General features: G+C 43.4%; 2 protein-coding genes across 3 annotated transcripts in view; one reads left to right on the top strand and one right to left on the bottom strand.

The window, feature by feature from the left end:
* ndst3 (N-deacetylase/N-sulfotransferase (heparan glucosaminyl) 3) overlaps nt 1-19470 on the bottom strand; it is a 64790-nt gene that overhangs the window by 7989 nt on the left and 37331 nt on the right. For both annotated transcript variants that reach the window (XM_015943623.3, XM_054744795.2), the window contains exons 6-11: nt 10638-10820; nt 5619-5715; nt 3992-4115; nt 3401-3575; nt 2890-3060; nt 2517-2626 (exon numbers count right to left, since the gene is read on the bottom strand). In XM_015943623.3, the coding sequence (XP_015799109.3) occupies nt 2517-2626; nt 2890-3060; nt 3401-3575; nt 3992-4115; nt 5619-5715; nt 10638-10820 (860 nt within the window). The remainder of the gene's footprint in view (nt 1-2516; nt 2627-2889; nt 3061-3400; nt 3576-3991; nt 4116-5618; nt 5716-10637; nt 10821-19470) is intronic.
* The window catches only part of prss12 (serine protease 12), a 137987-nt gene that overhangs the window by 86879 nt on the left and 31638 nt on the right, over nt 1-19470 (top strand). The gene's annotated exons all lie outside the window — the stretch shown is intronic.

Here is a 19470-nt window from a genome sequence, read left to right as displayed (position 1 = left end):
GGCTTTGTGACTAAAGACAGAAGCGCGCTCTCCGTTCCAGTCTGAGCCACAAATTGTAGATGTCACTGTCTTGGAGCTTGAGGGTTTGCAGGCTGATTGCATTCTGATGAGTGGTGCTCGAGAAATAAACAGTTTCTCACTCCTACAAACCACAAACCATAAAAGTTGCTCTTATCATCACTAATAGAGTGAGGACCAAGAGGAAAACGTGCATTTTAATGTAAATAGACTGACTTTGATTGAATTGATCTTAAATATGACTGCATGTTTGTACTATTTCCTGTCTTGCACATATTTAATAAGTCATTTAAAGTCTTTTTGTTTGAGCTAAACGTTTACAAATTGTGCCCTACAAACTCATAGCTAAATTTGTTTCAAACCAATAAATATACCACCTGTACAAAGCTTACATATTGATGTTAGGATGGGACAGTTATATACGTTGGTATTTAGCGGACATTTATACATCCAAGATAATAAAACTTCAAGTTTGACCAGAAATTGAAAAGGTATCTGATTTTTTATAAAGGCAGAAATCTGGAGTTTTCATCAGACACCGCCATCTAAAGGTGGAAAAAATGTACTGCAGCTTAAGCCCTTCTACTTACTTCAGTGATTACAGCTTGAAACAACACTGAAGGTGCATCTCGAGCTGACCAGCAGAGCTGAATACAGTGTATTACTTTTATTATTCTCATGTTATGTTGTTTATGCATATATATATATATATATATATATATATATATATATATATATATATATATATATATGTTTTTTTAAGACTTAAGCCTGGTTTATGCTTCTCCGTCAGCTCCGCAAGGGACAGGCACGCACGGATTGATGGAAGCGTTTTGCTCTTTTACTTCTCCGTCTCCTGGAGAGTGTTGCAAAGCAATTCCCCGGCAGGACAACAGAGGGCGTAGCGCTGTTCTGTGGTATCCTGTCATGTATCGGTCCAAGATCGTGTGTTTATATTGTGTTTTTTGTGTATATAAGAGACTTTTAACACGGACATATTTGTCTCTCATTCTCCCACCGCTTCATGCGCTCCCCACCTCTAAACCCACGTTTCCTGTCATTTCCGTCCACAAATAAAACGCTTGCTGCGCATCTTTTCACTCCTCCAGTCACGGGAGAATTAAACGTTCATATTTTTAGAGTTTTTTCGTGAGGTTTTCTTCAAGCTTCTCCGTGTCTGCCGCTAGTTATCCTCGGCTCTCTTTGCAATGGCGGCGCTGTAAACAACAGCAGCGTCCTGACCAATCACAAGCTTGCGTAATCCGTCTCGTTCGACGGATGTTTAAAAAAGTGGGCTTGACTCCGTACGTACTTGCGTGCCTGCCGGAGCCCTACGCAAGGACGGATAATGGCGTTGCGTGTCTCCGCACTGACGCAGACGGAGAAGCATAAATCAGGCTTTACTTGTCTATAAGACATCTCGCAGTCTCCGATGCTCTACGTGACGGCAAATAAAATAGACGTATTCCCTGCATTATATCACACTAGAGGGTAAGATTGTATTTTATGGATTTCTAAAACATCTCTAAACTTCCATAAATCCTAAAAGATGGAAAAGTCTGGAATGATGCTTTAGCTCTTTGGGATAAGATAGGTCAGAGCTGTACAAAAACCATTGTCGGCCTTTCTCTAGCATCGATGACCAGGGCCAATGCGCTGGTTCGTGTATCAAAGCTCACATGTTGCTTTATAGCAACTCTTCTTCCCAAACAAGCATCTGGGATTGTGCCGAGTACAAAGATCTTGGTAAATATAAATTATTCTGTAATCATTAGTCTGTCATTTTGTCCCTTTTCAAACGGCAAATTATGAAAAAAATATATTTGTATTAATAAATGCAACTCTAAACTAAAATAAACCAAACTACATCAATGTAAAGTAAACCATTTACCTAAATCTTTTATTTTCTTATTGTCAACTCAAATTTGTGATCTTTCATCTGTTTATGAAATTTTATAATTTTATGACTATTTTTTTCTGATGTTAATCGATTTCTGTTTTGAGATCATTATGATTTTAAGACCTTTTAGTGTTTTTTTAAGACTTTTTAAGTTTTATTTTGTTTTGGAAGCGCTTTGTGATTCTATGTCTGTGATAAATGCTTTATAAATAAAATGTACTTACTCACTTACTTACCAGAGGGCGATACATATTAATAATCCATTAGAGCTTTCTTTATTTGTTTTATTGTCAAATTTTACTTCCTGCTTCTACATTAAATATATGGAAATTTGGTTTTGTGTGATTTTAATCAGAAAAGCAACATCTGAACATCTTTTCTGCTCTCCTGTGATCATTTCAGATCCTTTCCTGAGTGTCTAACTAGATAGTAGATCTCCAGTATGAGATAACCTGAGCTGGACTGTTCACCAGTAGATGTCATGGTTTCCACAGATTTAAAATTTGTCCTTTTTTACGTGTTTTATTTAAAATAAACATTAGTTCCGGCATGCGTGAGTGTGTGATGTGAAAGGTAACACGATGTGTGAGACACTTACGTGAGAGCCTGGGAGTAGTTGAGGTGAGGAGTGACTCCAAGGAACTTCTGGACTTCATCCATCACTGCTGCAGGGTCGGCTCGGAGCTGATGGCCGTCTATGATCATCACCTGCACCGAGGCCCGGATAATGACACAATCAATGACATGATGTCTGCATCCTGCATGGTATTCTGCAAAAGGGTTTTATTGCAATTTCCATGCTCACGCGACAATAAAAAAACTGTTTTACGACAATCTACAAAGTTTTATATGTATGCATTCAAAGTTAAACATTTAAAATCTCGGAAGAACTGTTCATCCTAAAATTCAGGGAAAAACAACAATGGATGCAAGATTTCTTTACAACAGTCTGCACCTGTGTTTCTGCTCACCTGGTTGGGGGGGTAGTATGCCAGCCACCGTTCTAGGTGTGCAGCATACAGACCAGGGATGAGACAGCGACTCTGCAGCGAGCGCAGCTCTGCAGGTGCTCCCCTTCCTGCACTGATGACATCATAGAAGGTGAACTGCAGGGCCGCGTGGTCCTCGTGAGCTCTTTGATGCTGGAAGGAGGAACACAACAACCAAATAAGCTTCAAAGCACTCAACCTGGACATAAAAGACTTTAGTTGTTTGTGGATAAAAAAAACAAAAATATTAAAGCTGACTTCAATCAAATCAGTTTCTGCACATCAATTCCAGATCTCGTGACGTTTTTCTGGCTGGGATGCAAAAATAGTTGAAATAAAAGTTAAATTAACTGAATTAACAAGCATCGATTGAGATAGAATGCTCATTGCCATTGAAGACATATGTCACACATCTTGTGTTAATGTAGTCAGACGTGTAAAGGTAGAGACGGAACGTGTGCTGTCACATTTAAGTCCAGTCACATCAGCTTACCTGATACCAGCTGTAGGCCCTGTCAGATGGGTTGATGAGCAGGGTGATGATCTTGGCTTTGGGCAGCAGGGAGGCAGCTCGCCTTGGGGTCTCCTCCGAGGGAAAATAGTTAGCGCTCTTCTCAAACATGAAGTCTGTGCTGACATTAGAGGGTACGGGAAAAAAGTCCATGTACCTGAGGCCAAAGAGACACAGACTCAACCCTGAAGTATCCACAGCTACGGCTCTGAGCACACATTCAAACAGTCTCCAGCTGTAAATTTCGGCGTCTACGGCAGCCTAACGACAGAGTCTCAGAGTCAAGTATTTATGGGGTCCTTTGGAGAATGAACCAGCTGTGTCTGTTTGCTAAGTAACCCATTTACGGGTCAATTTAGGCAGCCATATGTCTGTTGGCTTACGTTAGCAGGATTAAAGTGTCGTTCTGATGAAGCTGTTGAGCTGTTTGGAACTGCTATCACAGAAGTCTGCAAACAGCCTTTAACAACTTTACAGAGTAAAGACGAGCTGTTTGTTATCGCCTGTTTCACCTTAGGCACTAGCTGATAGAAGACAAGAAACAAGAGACAGGGTGTGTGTGTGTGTCATCACCAGTCAATTCCTTTGTGGTAGTTGTTCGTGTTGAAGAACTGGACCTCCTCAAATGTCTTTGGACTGGGAAAGTTACTGGATACTGAAGGATGCATGAGCAGGAAGAGATAAAGTGCTGTCGTTCCTGGAAGACAGAACGTAATGTGTTAATTCAGCTCATGGGGGAGTAACATGAGTGAGTGTGTGTGTGTGTGTGTGTGTGTGTGTGAGAGAGAGAGGGCGAGAGAGAGAGAGAGAGAGAGAGAGAGAGAGAGAGAGAGAGAGAGAGAGAGAGAGAGAGAGAGAGTAAATGGCCTGTATTTGATATATGTAGAAAATGCTCAACAGGAAGGGAAAGAAGCTCTGGTAGCTTATATACCCCCCCCCCACCCCCACCCCCCACCCCCCCCACCCAAAAAATCAAATTTCAAGAAAGATAAAACAAAAAAAAATGTATATTTTCCCCACACTGTCATTGCCATTTTGTTATAACATGTTTTATCCTCAATCACACAAACAAAATTTACATTTTTTATGTTTCACCCCCACACCCACACCCCCCTCCAATATTCACAGCTCCCAGTTCACAAACAATAGACAATTACAATCAAATGCAACACCCTTACATCTTTTCCTCCTCCTCCTCCATGTAATTAATTAGTATAATTTTTTATAATTCTCTTTAAACTTACACAATGAGGGACTTTGCTTTAGATATAGCGCCTTCTAGAGTCCTGGAACCCCTCAAGGCGCTTTACAACACAATCGGTCATTCACACATTCACACGCTAGTGGGGATGAGCTACGGTGTAGCCACAGCTGCCCTGGGGCGCACTGACAGAGGCGAGGCTGCCGAGCACTGGCACCACCAGTCCCTCCGACCACCACCAGCAGGCAACAGGGGTTAAGTGTCTTGCCCAAGGACACAACGACAGCGACAGACTGAGCGGGGCTCGAACCTGCAACCTTCCGATTACGGGGCGAGCACTTAACTCCTGTGCCACCGTCGCCCGTGTGTGTGTGTGGGTGTGTGTGCGTGCGTGCGTGCAGAGATCATAAGTCTCTCCTTTCACATGATTCAGAACCATTTGACACCAATCAGCAGTCCTGCCCTCCGCCTCACCCCCGTGCTCCTCCTCTCACCCCCCTTCCCCTCACACTCTCTCTGACGCTCCCTCTAATAAAATGACAATTTATAGCAGCCTAATTGTTGTTGGGCTGCTGATGTTACTACAATGACCTCTCCTTCCATTTGGGAGATTATCACCCAGTTAATTAGCAGTCATGCCTCGCCTTCTCACCTCTCTCCCAAAAAAGCCGGTGATTAGAATTCTAGATACGACACTCAAGACTCCGGTAATGTATACACGTTTTTAATAAGCTTCTCTATTTCAGTCTACTTGATGGAGACAGAGCAACAGCAAGAAAAAAAAAAGATGAAGACATTGGTGTCTCTGTGCTTCTAAAGGAGATAGCATGTGGGTGGAAGAATGGAAGGAGGCAGGAGCCTCCTCTTTTGTCTCCTTCTGACAGGGGTAAAGAAGCAGCGGGGATTACATGAAAAGGCTCTGATGCAGACACCTGCGCGCACACAGGGAGCCTGTGTTGTGTGTTCATGTCTGAGTGTGTGTGCGCGCGTGTTCATTACCTGTTTTCTGTGGCCCCACAACCAGGAATTTAGGTAACCTGTCACAGGTTTTCTCTTTAGACCAGATGTCTTTATGCCGTTTGTCATCACATGGGTTCTACAAAGGCGGAGAAAAGGGGATCAGATCCAAAAGCCTGTACCATTAAGAAGCCACAACAATGAATCAAAGAGACAGGCTTCCCCTTTGATGTGTCCTGAATGCTGTTTAAAGCATGTGAAGTTGGTAAAGTAAACTTCTCAAACAATGAAACAAATGAAATAAATAAATAACACACTATGTAGACTGAATTAAGAGTCTACTCAGTTTGACGTTCAACCCTGGCGGTAGCTCCAGTATACCGCACAGTGGTAGAAGAGGTGAGGATGGACTCGATGATTGCGGTGTAGAACTGCCTCATCGACTGTACTGGCAGGTTGAATTTCTTCAAGTGCCTCAGGAAGTACATCCTCTGCTGGGCCATTTTTATTATGGAGGTGATGGTAGGCTCCCACTTGAGGTGCTGGGTGATGGTGGTGCCCAGGAAACGACAGGAGTCCACCATCATGATGGGAGTGTCAGACAGGGTAATGGGGCGACTGTGGCTGTGTGGTTCCTAAAGTCCACAATAACCCTCGCTGTCTTCTGTGCGTTTAGCACCAGGTTGTTGTGGCTGCACCAGGACACCAGCCGTTCGACCACCATTCTTTAGGCAGACTCATCCCCTTCAGAGATGAGTCTTGTGACGGAGATATCTTCTGCAAACTTGACAGACTCATGGTCAGAGGTGCAGCTGTTGGTGTACAGTATGATGAGCAGAGGGGCGAGAACACAGCCCTGAGGGGAACCATTGTTGATGGTCCGCAGGTCAAAGACGTTCTTCCCCAGCCTCCCTTGCTGCTTCCTGTCTGTCAGGAAGTCAGTGATCCACCTGCAGATTAGGTCAGGCATGCTCATCTGGGACAGTTTGTCTTGGAGGAGGTCTGGGAGGATTGTGTTGAAGGCAGAGACGTAATCCAGAGCCATGTTGATGGCATCATCTACAGACCTATTGCCTCTGTAGGCAAACTGCAGGGGTCCAGGAGGGGGGCTGTGAGGGTCTTAAGGTGTGGGAGAACCAGGTGGTCAAGTGACTTCATGACCACTGATGTCAGAGCCACAGGTCTGTAGTCGTTGAGTCCAGTGATCCTTGACTTCTTGGGATCAGAGACTATGGTGTCTATGGTGTCTAGAAGCAGGCAGGCACATGAGATGCTTCTAGTGAGGAGTTGAAAATGCCCATAAACACTGGGGCCAGCTCTTCAGCACAGTGCTTTAGAGTGGCAGGAGACACACCATCATCATTTGGGCTTGTAGTTCCTAATGTTCCTGAAACTTTTCCACACAAAGACTGAGCTGTTTTCAGAGTTGCTGCTGTATGTTGTCATGGTGCTGGTGTTTAGTTATGGCCACTTCTTTGCTGAACTTGTACTTAGAGTCTCTGTAGAAGTTCTTGTCCCCACCTTTAAAAGCTTCTCTCTTTTCTAACCACAGCTGTTTGAGTTTTGGGCTAAAACCAGGCTTTGTCATTGTTATAACACATCCTTGTGCATGTTGGTATGATGCTGTCCTGGCAGAAGTGGATGTAGGAGGTGGTATCTGTCCAGAGGCAGCCCTCATTACGTCCCAGTCTGTGGTTTCTAAGCAAGTGCGGAGCTCATCGAGAGCCCTGTAGCTCCACATTTTCTTAAAGTCACAACTTGGAGCGTTTTAGCTTTTATTTGTACGCTGGTATCAGATGGATGGTCACGTGGTCTGTAAGTCTGAGCGCAGCGCGGGGCACTGCATGATAGACAGAAAACGGCAGTCCTATTTCTTGATATTGGGACATTTCTCCTCTGATTGGCTAAATGCAACGTGACTCTACTACTGACTTTGTTTGTGTTGCAATGTTGATGTTTTATCTTGACAAATAAAACAAGCCTGATGGAGTTCTGCTGCGTGGTGGAGTTGCTAATGCTAACAGTTAGCTTCTACTAGCTGAGACGTTCTCTGCTGTTTCCTGAATGCTAAACCAACAACAGCCTTTCCCTGTTGCGAGTCAAGATGGGTGAGTCCATGAATGTCAACGGACAGTGTCACGAAGATCTGACTGACTTTTCTGAAGCAAGCGTTTTTCCGTCCATTTTCTATCAGAAGCTAACGCAGGAAATAGGGGTAGAAGAGTGTTTTCAGGTTCAGCCTGCATGTTAAAATCTGAGTAATCATTTTCCAAACAATCAGTAAAGCACAATTTCTCAGTGCACCTGGTTTGTAAAACCAATATTTCTGTCACAAAAAAACACCTTTTGGCTTTCTCACAAACACTGTTTCGATATTAGAACTGTTCTCGCAGCTCGACGCCTTCCTTGAACACTATCAGCTGCAGCCTTGTGAAAGACACACAGAAACACAATCTACCCCCGCAGAGGACAAAAAGACAGAGGTGCAATGTATTTGATCCAAGAAATGGCTAAATGATAATACTGCTCTGTTAATGATGTGCATTTGTCAGAAAAGTACCACCATGGACTGTCAGGTCACACACAGAGGACATAGGATTTGACAGATGGAGTACATTTGATTGTCATTCATTTATCAGTGATGCTTTCATTGGTTTGCCTTTTACGATTATTTCATCAGCTCGTTAGTAGTCATTTAGGCCTAGTTCCTTTATTTACTAATTAAATCTTAGCAGGTAATCCAAAACACATTCTACCCCCATTATTAACAAAACAGAGGTACTTATAAAACAATCCAAAATCATGTCCCCCCTTTTTTACTCAAGAACAGGTTTGTATGAGTATGCCCTTAATAGGCCATACAAAACAAGTCTATGTTTTCCTATTGTGGTGTTAGAATATACAGTCTTGTGAGAAAACAGCTTTCCCTCTCACATGTTTCTTCTATTTGTTGTGTTTTTATGTATGAGATCAACAACGTCAGAAAAGATAACCTGGGAAATCTAAAATGCAGTTTCCAAATAAGGAAACGAGAGGAAAAACAGCCTGGAAAAGTGGAAAACTTTGGAAGGTGCATTCAAAAATGTATTTTTGACCCTAGTAAACACAAGCTAGAACTTTTATGTAAGATTTCACAAAAAATTCTACAATTAAAATGTTAATGATCAAAACGGCTGAACTGAAATCACATGTAAACCTAAACTAAGAATGTTTAGCAAACCTTACTTAATCAAGTCCCATTTTTAGGACTTTTAAAGAGGCAGCAAATCCCCAGTGTGTTATTTGTTCTTCATTTGGGTTGCAGAAGAAATAAGACGGACAATAAAATGATTCTTGGACCTGTTGATCACCGACTACACTTTTAAAATCACAATGGTTGTTTTTAAAATAATTTAACATGAGTTCAATTAACATAAGAACAGGTTACGAGTGGATGTCTCATTGACTTTATAGCCGATTTTACAAAACAATGCTGTCAATTTGCTGCTACGCCGTGGCGGCATCAGGGACACGTAGTGGTGATGGGAATTCCGGCTCTTTTTAGAGAGCCGGTTCTTTTGGCTCAGCTCACCAAAAAGAGCCGGCTCTTTTGGCTCCCAAGTGGCTCCTCAGATTTTCTGTTGCGTAGAGTACATTTATCACCAAAATAATGCTAAACTATATGTAAAATGATTTATTCATGTAAAAAATGCTATATATCAAATATTTATCATTTCTATGGATTTAATAACTGAACACTTTAAGAAATCTCAACTTTCCGACTGCTGGCACTCATTTTCTCACCGTTTTCGTAGCACTCCCTCTTCCCTGCCCCTACTGCTCTGTGTGTGGACAGTCTGGACACGCCGTTACACATGTTGACCAATCGCCTGTAGCTTTCACCAAAGCAAGAGGGGAGGGGGCGGCTCCCGTTGTTCACTTCAAAGAGCCGGTTCGTTCGCGACCGACACATCACTAACACGTAGGTCATTTGTAAGTGGTCAGACCGTGGTGGTAATGTGGAACAATTGTGTCCTTTATCTAAAAAAGTTAGGCGATAGCGGCATAAAGGGGGTATGGGGGCGGTATTAGCAATGCCGCAGACTTCCGTTTGTCTTGGACACAACTTGCTTTTCATTGTGATAGAAGCTGTGATCGTTAAGTTTTTCTTAACAAACCGCTCTGAAAGGAGTCTGTCTCCATCAGTCCTTGTGCAGTCTGATGATCTGAGATTCAACTCTAACAGAGAGAGATGTTCATGGAGCGCTGCAGCGCTCCAGTTTGCCGTCTCAGCTGATTTTGTTCAAAAAGTAAAACTTATTGACCGTGTTTACTTTATTTTCAATATATTTGCTGACCGGAGCTCGGATATAACTCCCCAGGTCATTAAAACACCTCCCCCTGTTGCGTCATGGCACAATAGCCATTTATAAGACAGACCAATAATGCATTATTACTACCAAGCGAGGTGGAATGAATGCCGCTAAATTTGCGCAACACCATGCTTGCACAGCGCATTGATAAGACACATAGTCGTGGTAATATTACGCATATTTGCCAGCACGGTGTGTCTTGTAAAAAGGGCTTCTGTAATAAATTTACACAGGATATTTATATGTAATTAAATGACATGAAGTCAATTTTTATGGCTGGCCCTTTTTTCCAGTGTGTGTCCCATTTCATCTGGTGAAAAATAACGCTGCATTTCAGAAAAAGGTCATACAATCAGTCAAACATGGTGGTTGATGGTAGATGGTCTGGGGATGCTTTGCTGCTTCAGGACCTAGACACCTCTCTGTAATTTACAAGCCAAAGACTGATGAACAGTTGGTGAAATTTCTTATGGAAAATAATATGAATAAAAGAGTTGGGCATTCACAAATGAGAGGTGTCGCTTTCAGTGGTTATCGTGGAAGGAGGGAAAGGGGCTTATGGTGTAATATTTTTTTCTGCCTCTAGATGGTGACCTTTAAGAAAAAAACTCATGATCTATCTACATCACCAAGGGAATGAGCTAAGAAAAGAAGTAGACACACATGTCCATACATGTGGATATGTGAGCTTGTATCCTTGTGAACAAACCTGCCAGAGCGGGTTCCTTTGTTCCGGAAAAAGCTGGAAGTATTTGTGTGCGAGCTGGAGGGGTGGGAGGGTGTGGAGTCTCAGGTTCGTCCATGAGCGAAGGAAGGAAACCAGGTGGACAAAAGTGTACAGACCCAGTCGATCGTTTCCGTAGTTTGACAGGTGGGTCATGAATATACTTATCTGGAGTGGAGAAAGGAAGAAAAAGAAGATGAAAACAGTCAAAGTGGGTTAGGTCTCGCAAAAAAACAAAAAAATAGAATAAATGTCAAAGTTTCCCAAGTTGGCACTTTTGCTGTTTTGATTTCAGTGGCAGGCAAAAAGAAGATTTCTGTGGGAGTATCAGTATCCAGCATCAGTCACTTTGGTGAGGTGAGATTACACATTAACTTTCAGCCCAGCGTACTTTCAAGTACGTAAAAAAAAGATAAACAGATAAAATGAAGCTGATGTATTCACAGCTGCTGCTAGATAAGGCCGAGGAGGCAGCACAATGCTCCTCAGAGGCACCGGGAGATGGGAGAGATGCGGATACACACGGGGCAGTGTGTCAGAGTGTGTTTGTGGCGGTTAATGTGCGTGAGGAACAGGGAGACGCTCGGAGTGAAGCGGAGGAGCGATAGTGTGTCGGTGCAGGCTATCTGTCCACGCTTCGGTGCTTTTATGGGCTGATCAAAGAGACAAGCTAAGATAGCTGCTACACACACACGTGCGTGCACGCGCACACACACACACACACATGTGCTTATGTTCATACTTTTTACTGCACACAGGGCTATGGAAGTGTGTGTAGCATCAGCCATTAAGATATGAGTTATTTGTTGGACGTGATGATGTGTGTCTGTGTGCAAGAGAGATTGCATGCCAGTGTGTAATGTTTATAAATGTGAGCACACACACATGCATGCATGGACACACACACACACACACACACACACACACACACACACACACACACACACACACACACTTCCAGCCCTTACATGGATGGATTAAGTCGTCAAAGCCAAAACATTAAAATTACTTCTTTTTTTGGTCAGAATTTAAGCAGATCCCCACAACGTGTGTTCGTGTGTGTGTGTGTGTGTGTGTGTGTGTGTGTGTGTGTGTGTGTGTGTGTGTAAAGGGTTAACATATGTAGGACAAGTATGGCAGAACGAGCACTGATTCAGACATTTACAGTGAATTTCCTGGTGACAGAAGACTGTCGGTGCTCCCCTTTAGCAGAGAGGTCTGCTGTAGATACAAAGCGACACACTGTCGGGGCCTGATAGATCAGCGTCCGGCTGACCTGGAAAGCTCTTCAGAATACTGATCGCCTGTGAATGCTGATGGGAGGAATGTGTTGGTGCGTAAGAGTGAGACACTGTGTGTGGGTGAACAGAAAGAAGATTTTGCGTATTTATTTTACACAAAATCAAAGAAAAAGGGCTAGAGAACAACAAGTGTGTGCACATGACTCATTTTTATTTAAACTCCCAACATGGCAACATGAATGTGCATGTGTTTGTCCACACTGTGGCAGTTTTGTGTAAATGCCACTACCTTTTTTTATTTCATTATTTTGGGCTCACTGAGGAAACCGGCAGAGCAGCATTCATGTTTGCCAGCATCGTATCAATCTAGCAGATTTAAGAGCTGCTGTGGCGATATCGTCCAGGCCAGGGGTCGGCAACCTGTTCCCATCAAAGAGCCATTATTACCCGTTTCCCACAGTAAAGAAAACACTGGGAGCCACAGCAGCCGCGGCGTTGTGGGTGGGGCCTACCCTCAGACAGCAGAGAGCTGCTCACAACAGGTGATAGCAGCCGGTACCGGTCGCTCGTGTACGTCAAAGGTATCTTTCATAAGACGTTAATCAATAAAATGATTTATATAAAGTGGATCCAGAAGTTGTAGCCCGTCTCTGCCTACAACATTTTGATATTTTTCACCCTGTTGGTGGTTTTACTGAGCAGGTGCCACTTTTGTCATACGTTTCTTTTTAAAACATGTTTAGACTGTTCAGAATACAAATCCAGGCTCTGTCACGTTTGATTGTTGTAATTAAACTATGTAGGTGGGGAAGGTCAGAAAAGGATCCGATCATTTTGTTTTTCCCTCATTTACAGTGACGGAGATAACGGCGCAGTGCGCCTGGCTCTGGTGGTAATCAAGTTAAATTATATCTCTTTGCAACAATTTTCACAAGAAAACAGAACAGTTAAAAGCAGGGCTTGTGTTGTGTTGACCGGATAGTTCCTGTATTTGACCGTTTATTTTGACGGAGAAAGAATAGAAAGAATTACCCCGACGCATGCAGACGAACTGACATTTTATTCGTTACGCACATCGCAGATGTAGCTAAATCACTCAAGAAATGATTCCCATCTGAACATCTGAGCTGGACACTGCTCAGCGCAGCTCACTGTCAGCGAGTACGTACGGTGCACAGCGAGCTGAAGATGTGGAGAGGGTCTTGGAGCGCGTCGCAGAACCAGGGCGCATGCGGGAAGATTCCTCCGACTGAAGCGAGACTTGTCACTTAGAAAATGTTCCCTGATTATGAAACTTTGGCTGAATAGCGCTTGTTCCTGTCTCCAATGTGGCGACACATCCAGGAGCCGTCTGAGGAGAGTCCCAGAATCTCACATCCTCTTCAGCTCATAAAGCGCCTATGATTGCGCACAAGCGTGACGCGTCAACCCGGTCTCACAGTAAGACCGGGTTGGAACTGTTCAGGTTTACGCAGACAATCTTTACATTTAGAATTGGCATACAGATGTAAAATTAATGCAGTAAAATATAAAGCATTTTATTTAAATATCCATTCATTATTTTACAAGCACAGAGAGCCGCATCAGATAGATGGAAGAGCCGCATGCAGCTCCAGAGCCGCGGGTTGCCGACCCCCGGTCCAGGCAAACATTAGAAAGACTTGCCTGTTAAAACTGTTTGCTCGGGCCCCCGTCTCAAACAGATTGTATTGTCAAAAATTCCCCCAACCTCCTCCTTTGGACCATAAATGAAAACAAAATACAAAACAATGAAGAAAGTCCTCAGAAAAAACAACACAATGGAGGAAGCTGGACAAATGTATTCAAATTAATGCCTAAAACGCGACATTTGCAACAGAATGTTGTAATGAAACGTGGCAGGATGTGAATGCTGTAACATAAAAGAAAGAAATCTAAACTGGGGAGAATAAAAACAATTGCAACATCTTTCTTTACTTGTTTTGTGCCACATTTTTTTCTTTTTTAAAGCAAGCAATGTGATCAAAAAGTGATTTATGTTGCCTTCAACCCACTCAATAGCCTGTGATGTCTGACTCAGGCTGCGGGGAAACAGGTTGGACCGTATGCACGGCTGCACGAGTGTGTTTCTGCAGGTGCATTCAGGACAAAAAAATAAATAAAAGAGACGGAGAGATAACCCGAGCAGGACTGAACACAGACACATTCATTATGGGGCTCAAGCATCGGAGGCTAAATTAAACAAGGGTGGAAAAAAGATAAGTTGTGTTTGTAATTGGAGAGCTGCAGAAAGAGAAGAAACACACAGAGCGGTAACAAAAACAGAGAATAACCTTGGCAGGTGAGTCTGAATTAAATAGCTAAAAAGCCACTTGAGAGAATGTTAATCTCTCGACAGAGTTAAAAACTCGGAGCCCTTGTGGAAGGACTCGCTTTGGCTGAGAATTCAATTAACGGAACCATCTAAACCCTTTCTCTGCTTCTAGTGCCATGCCTCAGTTCTGGAATATTGGATTGCTCTGAGTCCCATGTGCCGTTAATAAAAGATACTACGCTCACACGGAATTGGACTCACATCATACTTGGAGCTGGACTGGAAAAATGAAAGAAAGAAATACAACCTCTTTGCCTCCTGCTTTTTAATTTTTGGCCCCTCGTCTTTCCCTCTCATTGCTAGTGTGCAGCCTCGTCCGTCCCCTTCATCTTTTCTCATCGCTTTCTACGTCTCGCTCTCACTTAGCGGTCTGCTCCAAAAACTCACTCCGCATTTTATTTTTCTCATTTCCTTCCGCCACTCTTGGATCTCATGCTGACCTAGTTGCCCTAATGAAACATGTCAGTCCAACACGGGGCCATGTTCTTCAAAGTAGATGAATATGTAAGAACACACAAAGTGCACACTAACTCACACATAAGCACAAAATACTGTCTTGTGAGATTAAAGAGAAGCATGTGGACATGTATTTGAGTTTGTTACATGCTCCAATCCTCTCTAATATGAGAGGATTGGATTGGAACATGTTTCAAGCAATTACTTGCTTCTTTCCATCTAATACTTTTTGCTCTATGCGCTCCCAAATGTGGCAACTAAAGACCTAGAAGAACACTTTTGGGTCAGAGCGCTGCTTCAACAGTGCGGTGCCCTTGTGAGGGACGATCAAACCTGATCAAACCTATTTGATATTCATGCGACCGCACAATTTCTGACTGAGAGCTGTTTGTGAGGTGTTAATCATCTCTCAGTAGCCCCTGTAATACTACACAACGCAGAACTCACTCCGACCTCAAAGTTTCTCACATGGGAGGAAAATCGTCTAAAAAAGGGTAAAAAAAAAAAGCCGCACAGTGTATACTCGGCTTTAGAGATGCATGTATATCCGGTTTTCAGCCCAAAGACTCAAGTCAGCCACACGTCACGGTCACGTTACTTTGTAACATCCAACACACTCTAAAAATTCAGAATGGTAAAGGCTTTGGACTTTTCTTTCTTCTCTGTCTTCTTTGGTGAACCGGCAGCCTGTTCTCCCAGCACGAGACAAACAAGTGACATAACTGGATGTTGATGGGTCCAGATGGCGTGAATGTACATTGATTAGTCTGACACATGACTGCATCACTGGCAAGCGCCATTTCAGAAAACCTGTTCATGGGCTAAATGTGGGATTGGTTAAAAACAACAGCTCTTGATTCCGACCTCCCCGGTGGAACAAAACGCAGAAATGTGCACCGATAGTGAGTGAAATAAGTATCATTTTGACTTGCTTAAATTGCTACAGTAATCTTGCTGAATGTGCAAGTGCAAACAGAAGCTGTAAAAATGTGATGCGAGTATTTGATCTGAAAGTGCCATTGAAGAGTTTTCCACAACCACAGATTTCAGTTGCTCCTGCAAAATCCTAGTTCACAATATTATTTATGCTAAACATTTTCTTCCACTGTTTTAATTTTTACAGTTATTCTGGGGGTCTTTTGCACTCTTCTGTGTCCTGTTTGCCTCTTGCCTGAACCCCCTACTCAGTGTTCATGTCAGCAGCAAGAGCCTCTTTGCCATTACGGACCACTTAGTTCCGCTTACATTTCTCCTTGATTGAATTGTTATTGCCACTAAAAAGACTATCATTGCCCTTGACACACTCGTGTCTGCTTTCCCGTCATTGTCCCAACTCGTCCTCCTTCTGCTGTTTTTTTTTCTTTTTTCTTTTCAGAATCTGTCTCGGTGTCTCATCAGTAATTAAAAAGCTAGGTGTAAGCAGGTTTCAAGTAGATGTACACTGCCGCTTGCAGTCACCATCTTCAGGCCTTTTCCGTTCTGTCATCTTGAATTGGGGTTCATTGTGTGTGTGTGTGTGTGTGTGTGTGTGTGTGTGTGTGTGTGTGTGTGTGTGTGTGTGTGTGTGTGTGTGTGTGTGGAGAGAGCTTGTACGTGTTGATGAGCTGCCAAAATCTTGGGTTGCAATCAGCAGGACTCCTGAGATTGGGGGAGAAGGAGTGGAAATGAGACAAAAAGAGGTGTGGAAAGATTCACATGTGTGAGCAAAGTCAACACGCACTGGTTGACAATTGCAGAGAAGACAGAGGGGTGTGTGTGTGTGTGTGTGTGTGTGTACAGAAGGAGAAGGCATCCAAAGCCGTGACAGCAGAAGAACGGTGAAGCATGTTGAGGGTGAGAAGTTGGTAAATCTGAGGGGGAGAAAGGAAGATTGTGCTGATATTTGGTCTTCCACTAATAAGCTTAGTGCTAAAGCTAAGCGCTAAATGTCAGGCCTGATATATGTCTGAATCTCTGCTTAGGCTAGCAAGACACAGACATTTCTGCAAAAACATACACACACATGCAGGTGCTTGGTTGCTTTGGGGACACAATACTCACTTGTGTGAGCGTGTGTGTGTGTGTGTGTGTGTGTGTGTGTGTGTGTGTGTGTGTGTGTGTGTGAGGGCCTATATGTGCATCATTTCCTCCCTGTATGTGTCTGGGGTCTCAAGTGACACAAGATGCCGTGACCTGAAAATTAAATCTCAATCTGTCTGCCACCTTCTCACCCCGCTCCCCCTGCTCCCTCTGCCTCCCACCCCTCCACGTCTCCTTCTGCTCTCCTGTTCCTTCTCTCTGACCATTTATCGGGGAATGACTTGTGCCCTATTGGCTGTTTGCAGAGTGCAATCAATTGTCGAGTGTACTGTGTCCTATATCTATGAGCTGAGCTCAGTGATCATGATGCAAAAAAAACAAAACAAAAAAAACAGAAAATAAATTAAAAACCACATGCACTCTCACGTGCCCTACCATTCGGTGTTGTCATTGGCAAACTGCCACAAAATGCCAAATATGATTTACAGCCGTTGAACAGGAAGTGGCAATGTTACCGATGTGCAGCTCATCAAACAAAAGGAAACCCCTGGGGGACTTGAGCAGCAAGCTAGAGCACTATTGATTAGGCACAAAGTGCACACACTAATTAAGCTTTTGTGTCTGCAAATTGAAACATAGCAGTGAGACACTAGCATGAATCACGAGAGTATCTGTTATGTGTGCATTATGTGTCTGCATGCATATAAATTATAACAGACAAGTTTTCATTTAGAGTAAAAATGACTGTTGTTTGTTAGATCTGTTTATTAATGATGCATGAGACAAGTTTCATTTCTTATGACACTGATGGGAGAAGGACAAAAGATAAGGGGTGTGAACGCAGACAGACACAGAGCCAACACGTGGCGCAGATGCTTCCCTTTAGGATTTTAATGACTGTTAAGATGGCAACACCGGTGAAAGAAAGCATCAGTTGGTCCTTTTGTCTTAGAAGCAGCTGTAAAGATGAACACCCACGCTAGACACAGAAAAACCCAGGCCACCCTTGTAAACCAGGCTTTACCTGGTTATACAAAGTACACACATAATAGTGTGGTATGCAGCTACCATGCTCGATCCTACCCTACTCTACCCTACCCTACTCTACCCTACCCTACCCTACCCTACTCTACCCTACCCTACTCTACCCTACCCTACTCTACCCTACTCTACCCTACTCTACCCTACCCTACCCTACCCTACCCTACCCTACTCTACTCTACCCTACCCTACTCTACTCTACCCTACCCTACCCTACCCTACCCTACTCTACCCTACCCTACCCTACTCTACCCTACCCTACCCTACCCTACCCTACCCTACTCTTGTTGCGAGTCCCCACATGCCAAAGACAGTGGCAAGTACGGGGTCAAAAGGTGAGCCACACTGGACTGGCTTCTGCGAGCAAAATCAGCCAGCTGACAGGAGCTGGGCTGCAGGTCAAAGAACTGTGGTCAGAAACAAGGGTCACACAAGGGTCACAGGGACAAGAGGACAGAACTGGGCAAAAGGTCAGGTTGGCTGGCCCCACCCCTGGATCCACCCCTGGCTTGGAAAGATGGGATTGGAGGAGAACAGAGTGAAGACAAGCCCATCAGATCCAGAAGCCCTCTCAGGAACATTGGAGAGAAACTGAAGAATACTGCAAAAGATGATGTAATGACCTGTGTTAAGAAGAATGCTGCATGTAGTGAAAATGACACCAAATGTTTTGTGTTGAGCTACAAAGTGTGTATCTGGTAAATGACCCCATGACCTTAAGCTGGTCCAGGAAGGGTATATAAGAACAGCTCTGAACAGCAGATGGGGATTGAGAGAGAGAGCTGGGGCAGGCGACAAGAAGAGACAGAGCAGATTTGGAGGGGTCATCCCCCGTCCTGCTGGATGGGGGATGACAGGCAGTTTTTTGGAGAGAAGCAGAGCTTAGACAAACCTTTTTGAAGGAGCTGAACGGAAGATTCTCAGAAGACAGGAGCTGGTGTAAACTAACTCTTATTTAATCATTTTGAACTAATTCCTCCTTGGGGGATAGCAGTTGTTTTTTTATTTACCCATTTTTGTATTTTTGATTTTGTAATAAACCTTTTTTGAAAAAGAAACATAATCCTGATTCTTTCAGGTTTTCTCTAAAGCTTCACGGTTGGGGGCCCTGGCCATAATTGCACAGAGGTAAGCATGTCGATCATAGGTCTCTGAATTATCAGGACTTACTTTACAGTTTGTAATAAAATAATATAAAGAAACCTTAAGATAAGGGGAGTTTAACTCCCCCCTCCTAGCGAGTAACGAGTTGTCTTAAGGGCGATAAAATCAGAATATTAGAGGTTATGTTTGGCTCTGATTGCAGGTTGAAAAAGTCTCTACCAGCTGGAGGGGTTTGATTAATTAAGTAAATTGATAAACTTATGTTAGCCTGATCAACTAGCATAAATCATTTTATAGTTACCAACCTCCCACATAAGCTGTTAGAGGCGCAATTAATCCAGATAACCCAAAAAATTGCTGAGAGGCGTGGCTTGCCTCCAGACTTCTCTCTAGTATCTTAACCAAAAGGTAACGAGTTTAAAAGAAGTGGACTACTCTGGGGATTACTATTCGTGCAAGTCATTTCACCTTTAAAATAAGACACGATTCTAATTAGGTGGTCCAAACCCGGGTCTGATACAATAAAACTCGCCGACATGCCCTAGAACCCTGATGGATGCACCGTCTCATAAGTTCTAACGGAACCGGTAAATGGGACGTGCAC

This window comes from Nothobranchius furzeri, chromosome 6 (genome assembly GCF_043380555.1).
Source record: "Nothobranchius furzeri strain GRZ-AD chromosome 6, NfurGRZ-RIMD1, whole genome shotgun sequence".
NCBI classification, from domain to species: Eukaryota; Metazoa; Chordata; class Actinopteri; order Cyprinodontiformes; family Nothobranchiidae; genus Nothobranchius; species Nothobranchius furzeri.
Note: the sequence above shows the minus strand (reverse complement) of the source record. Positions and strands in the feature narration are given on the sequence as shown.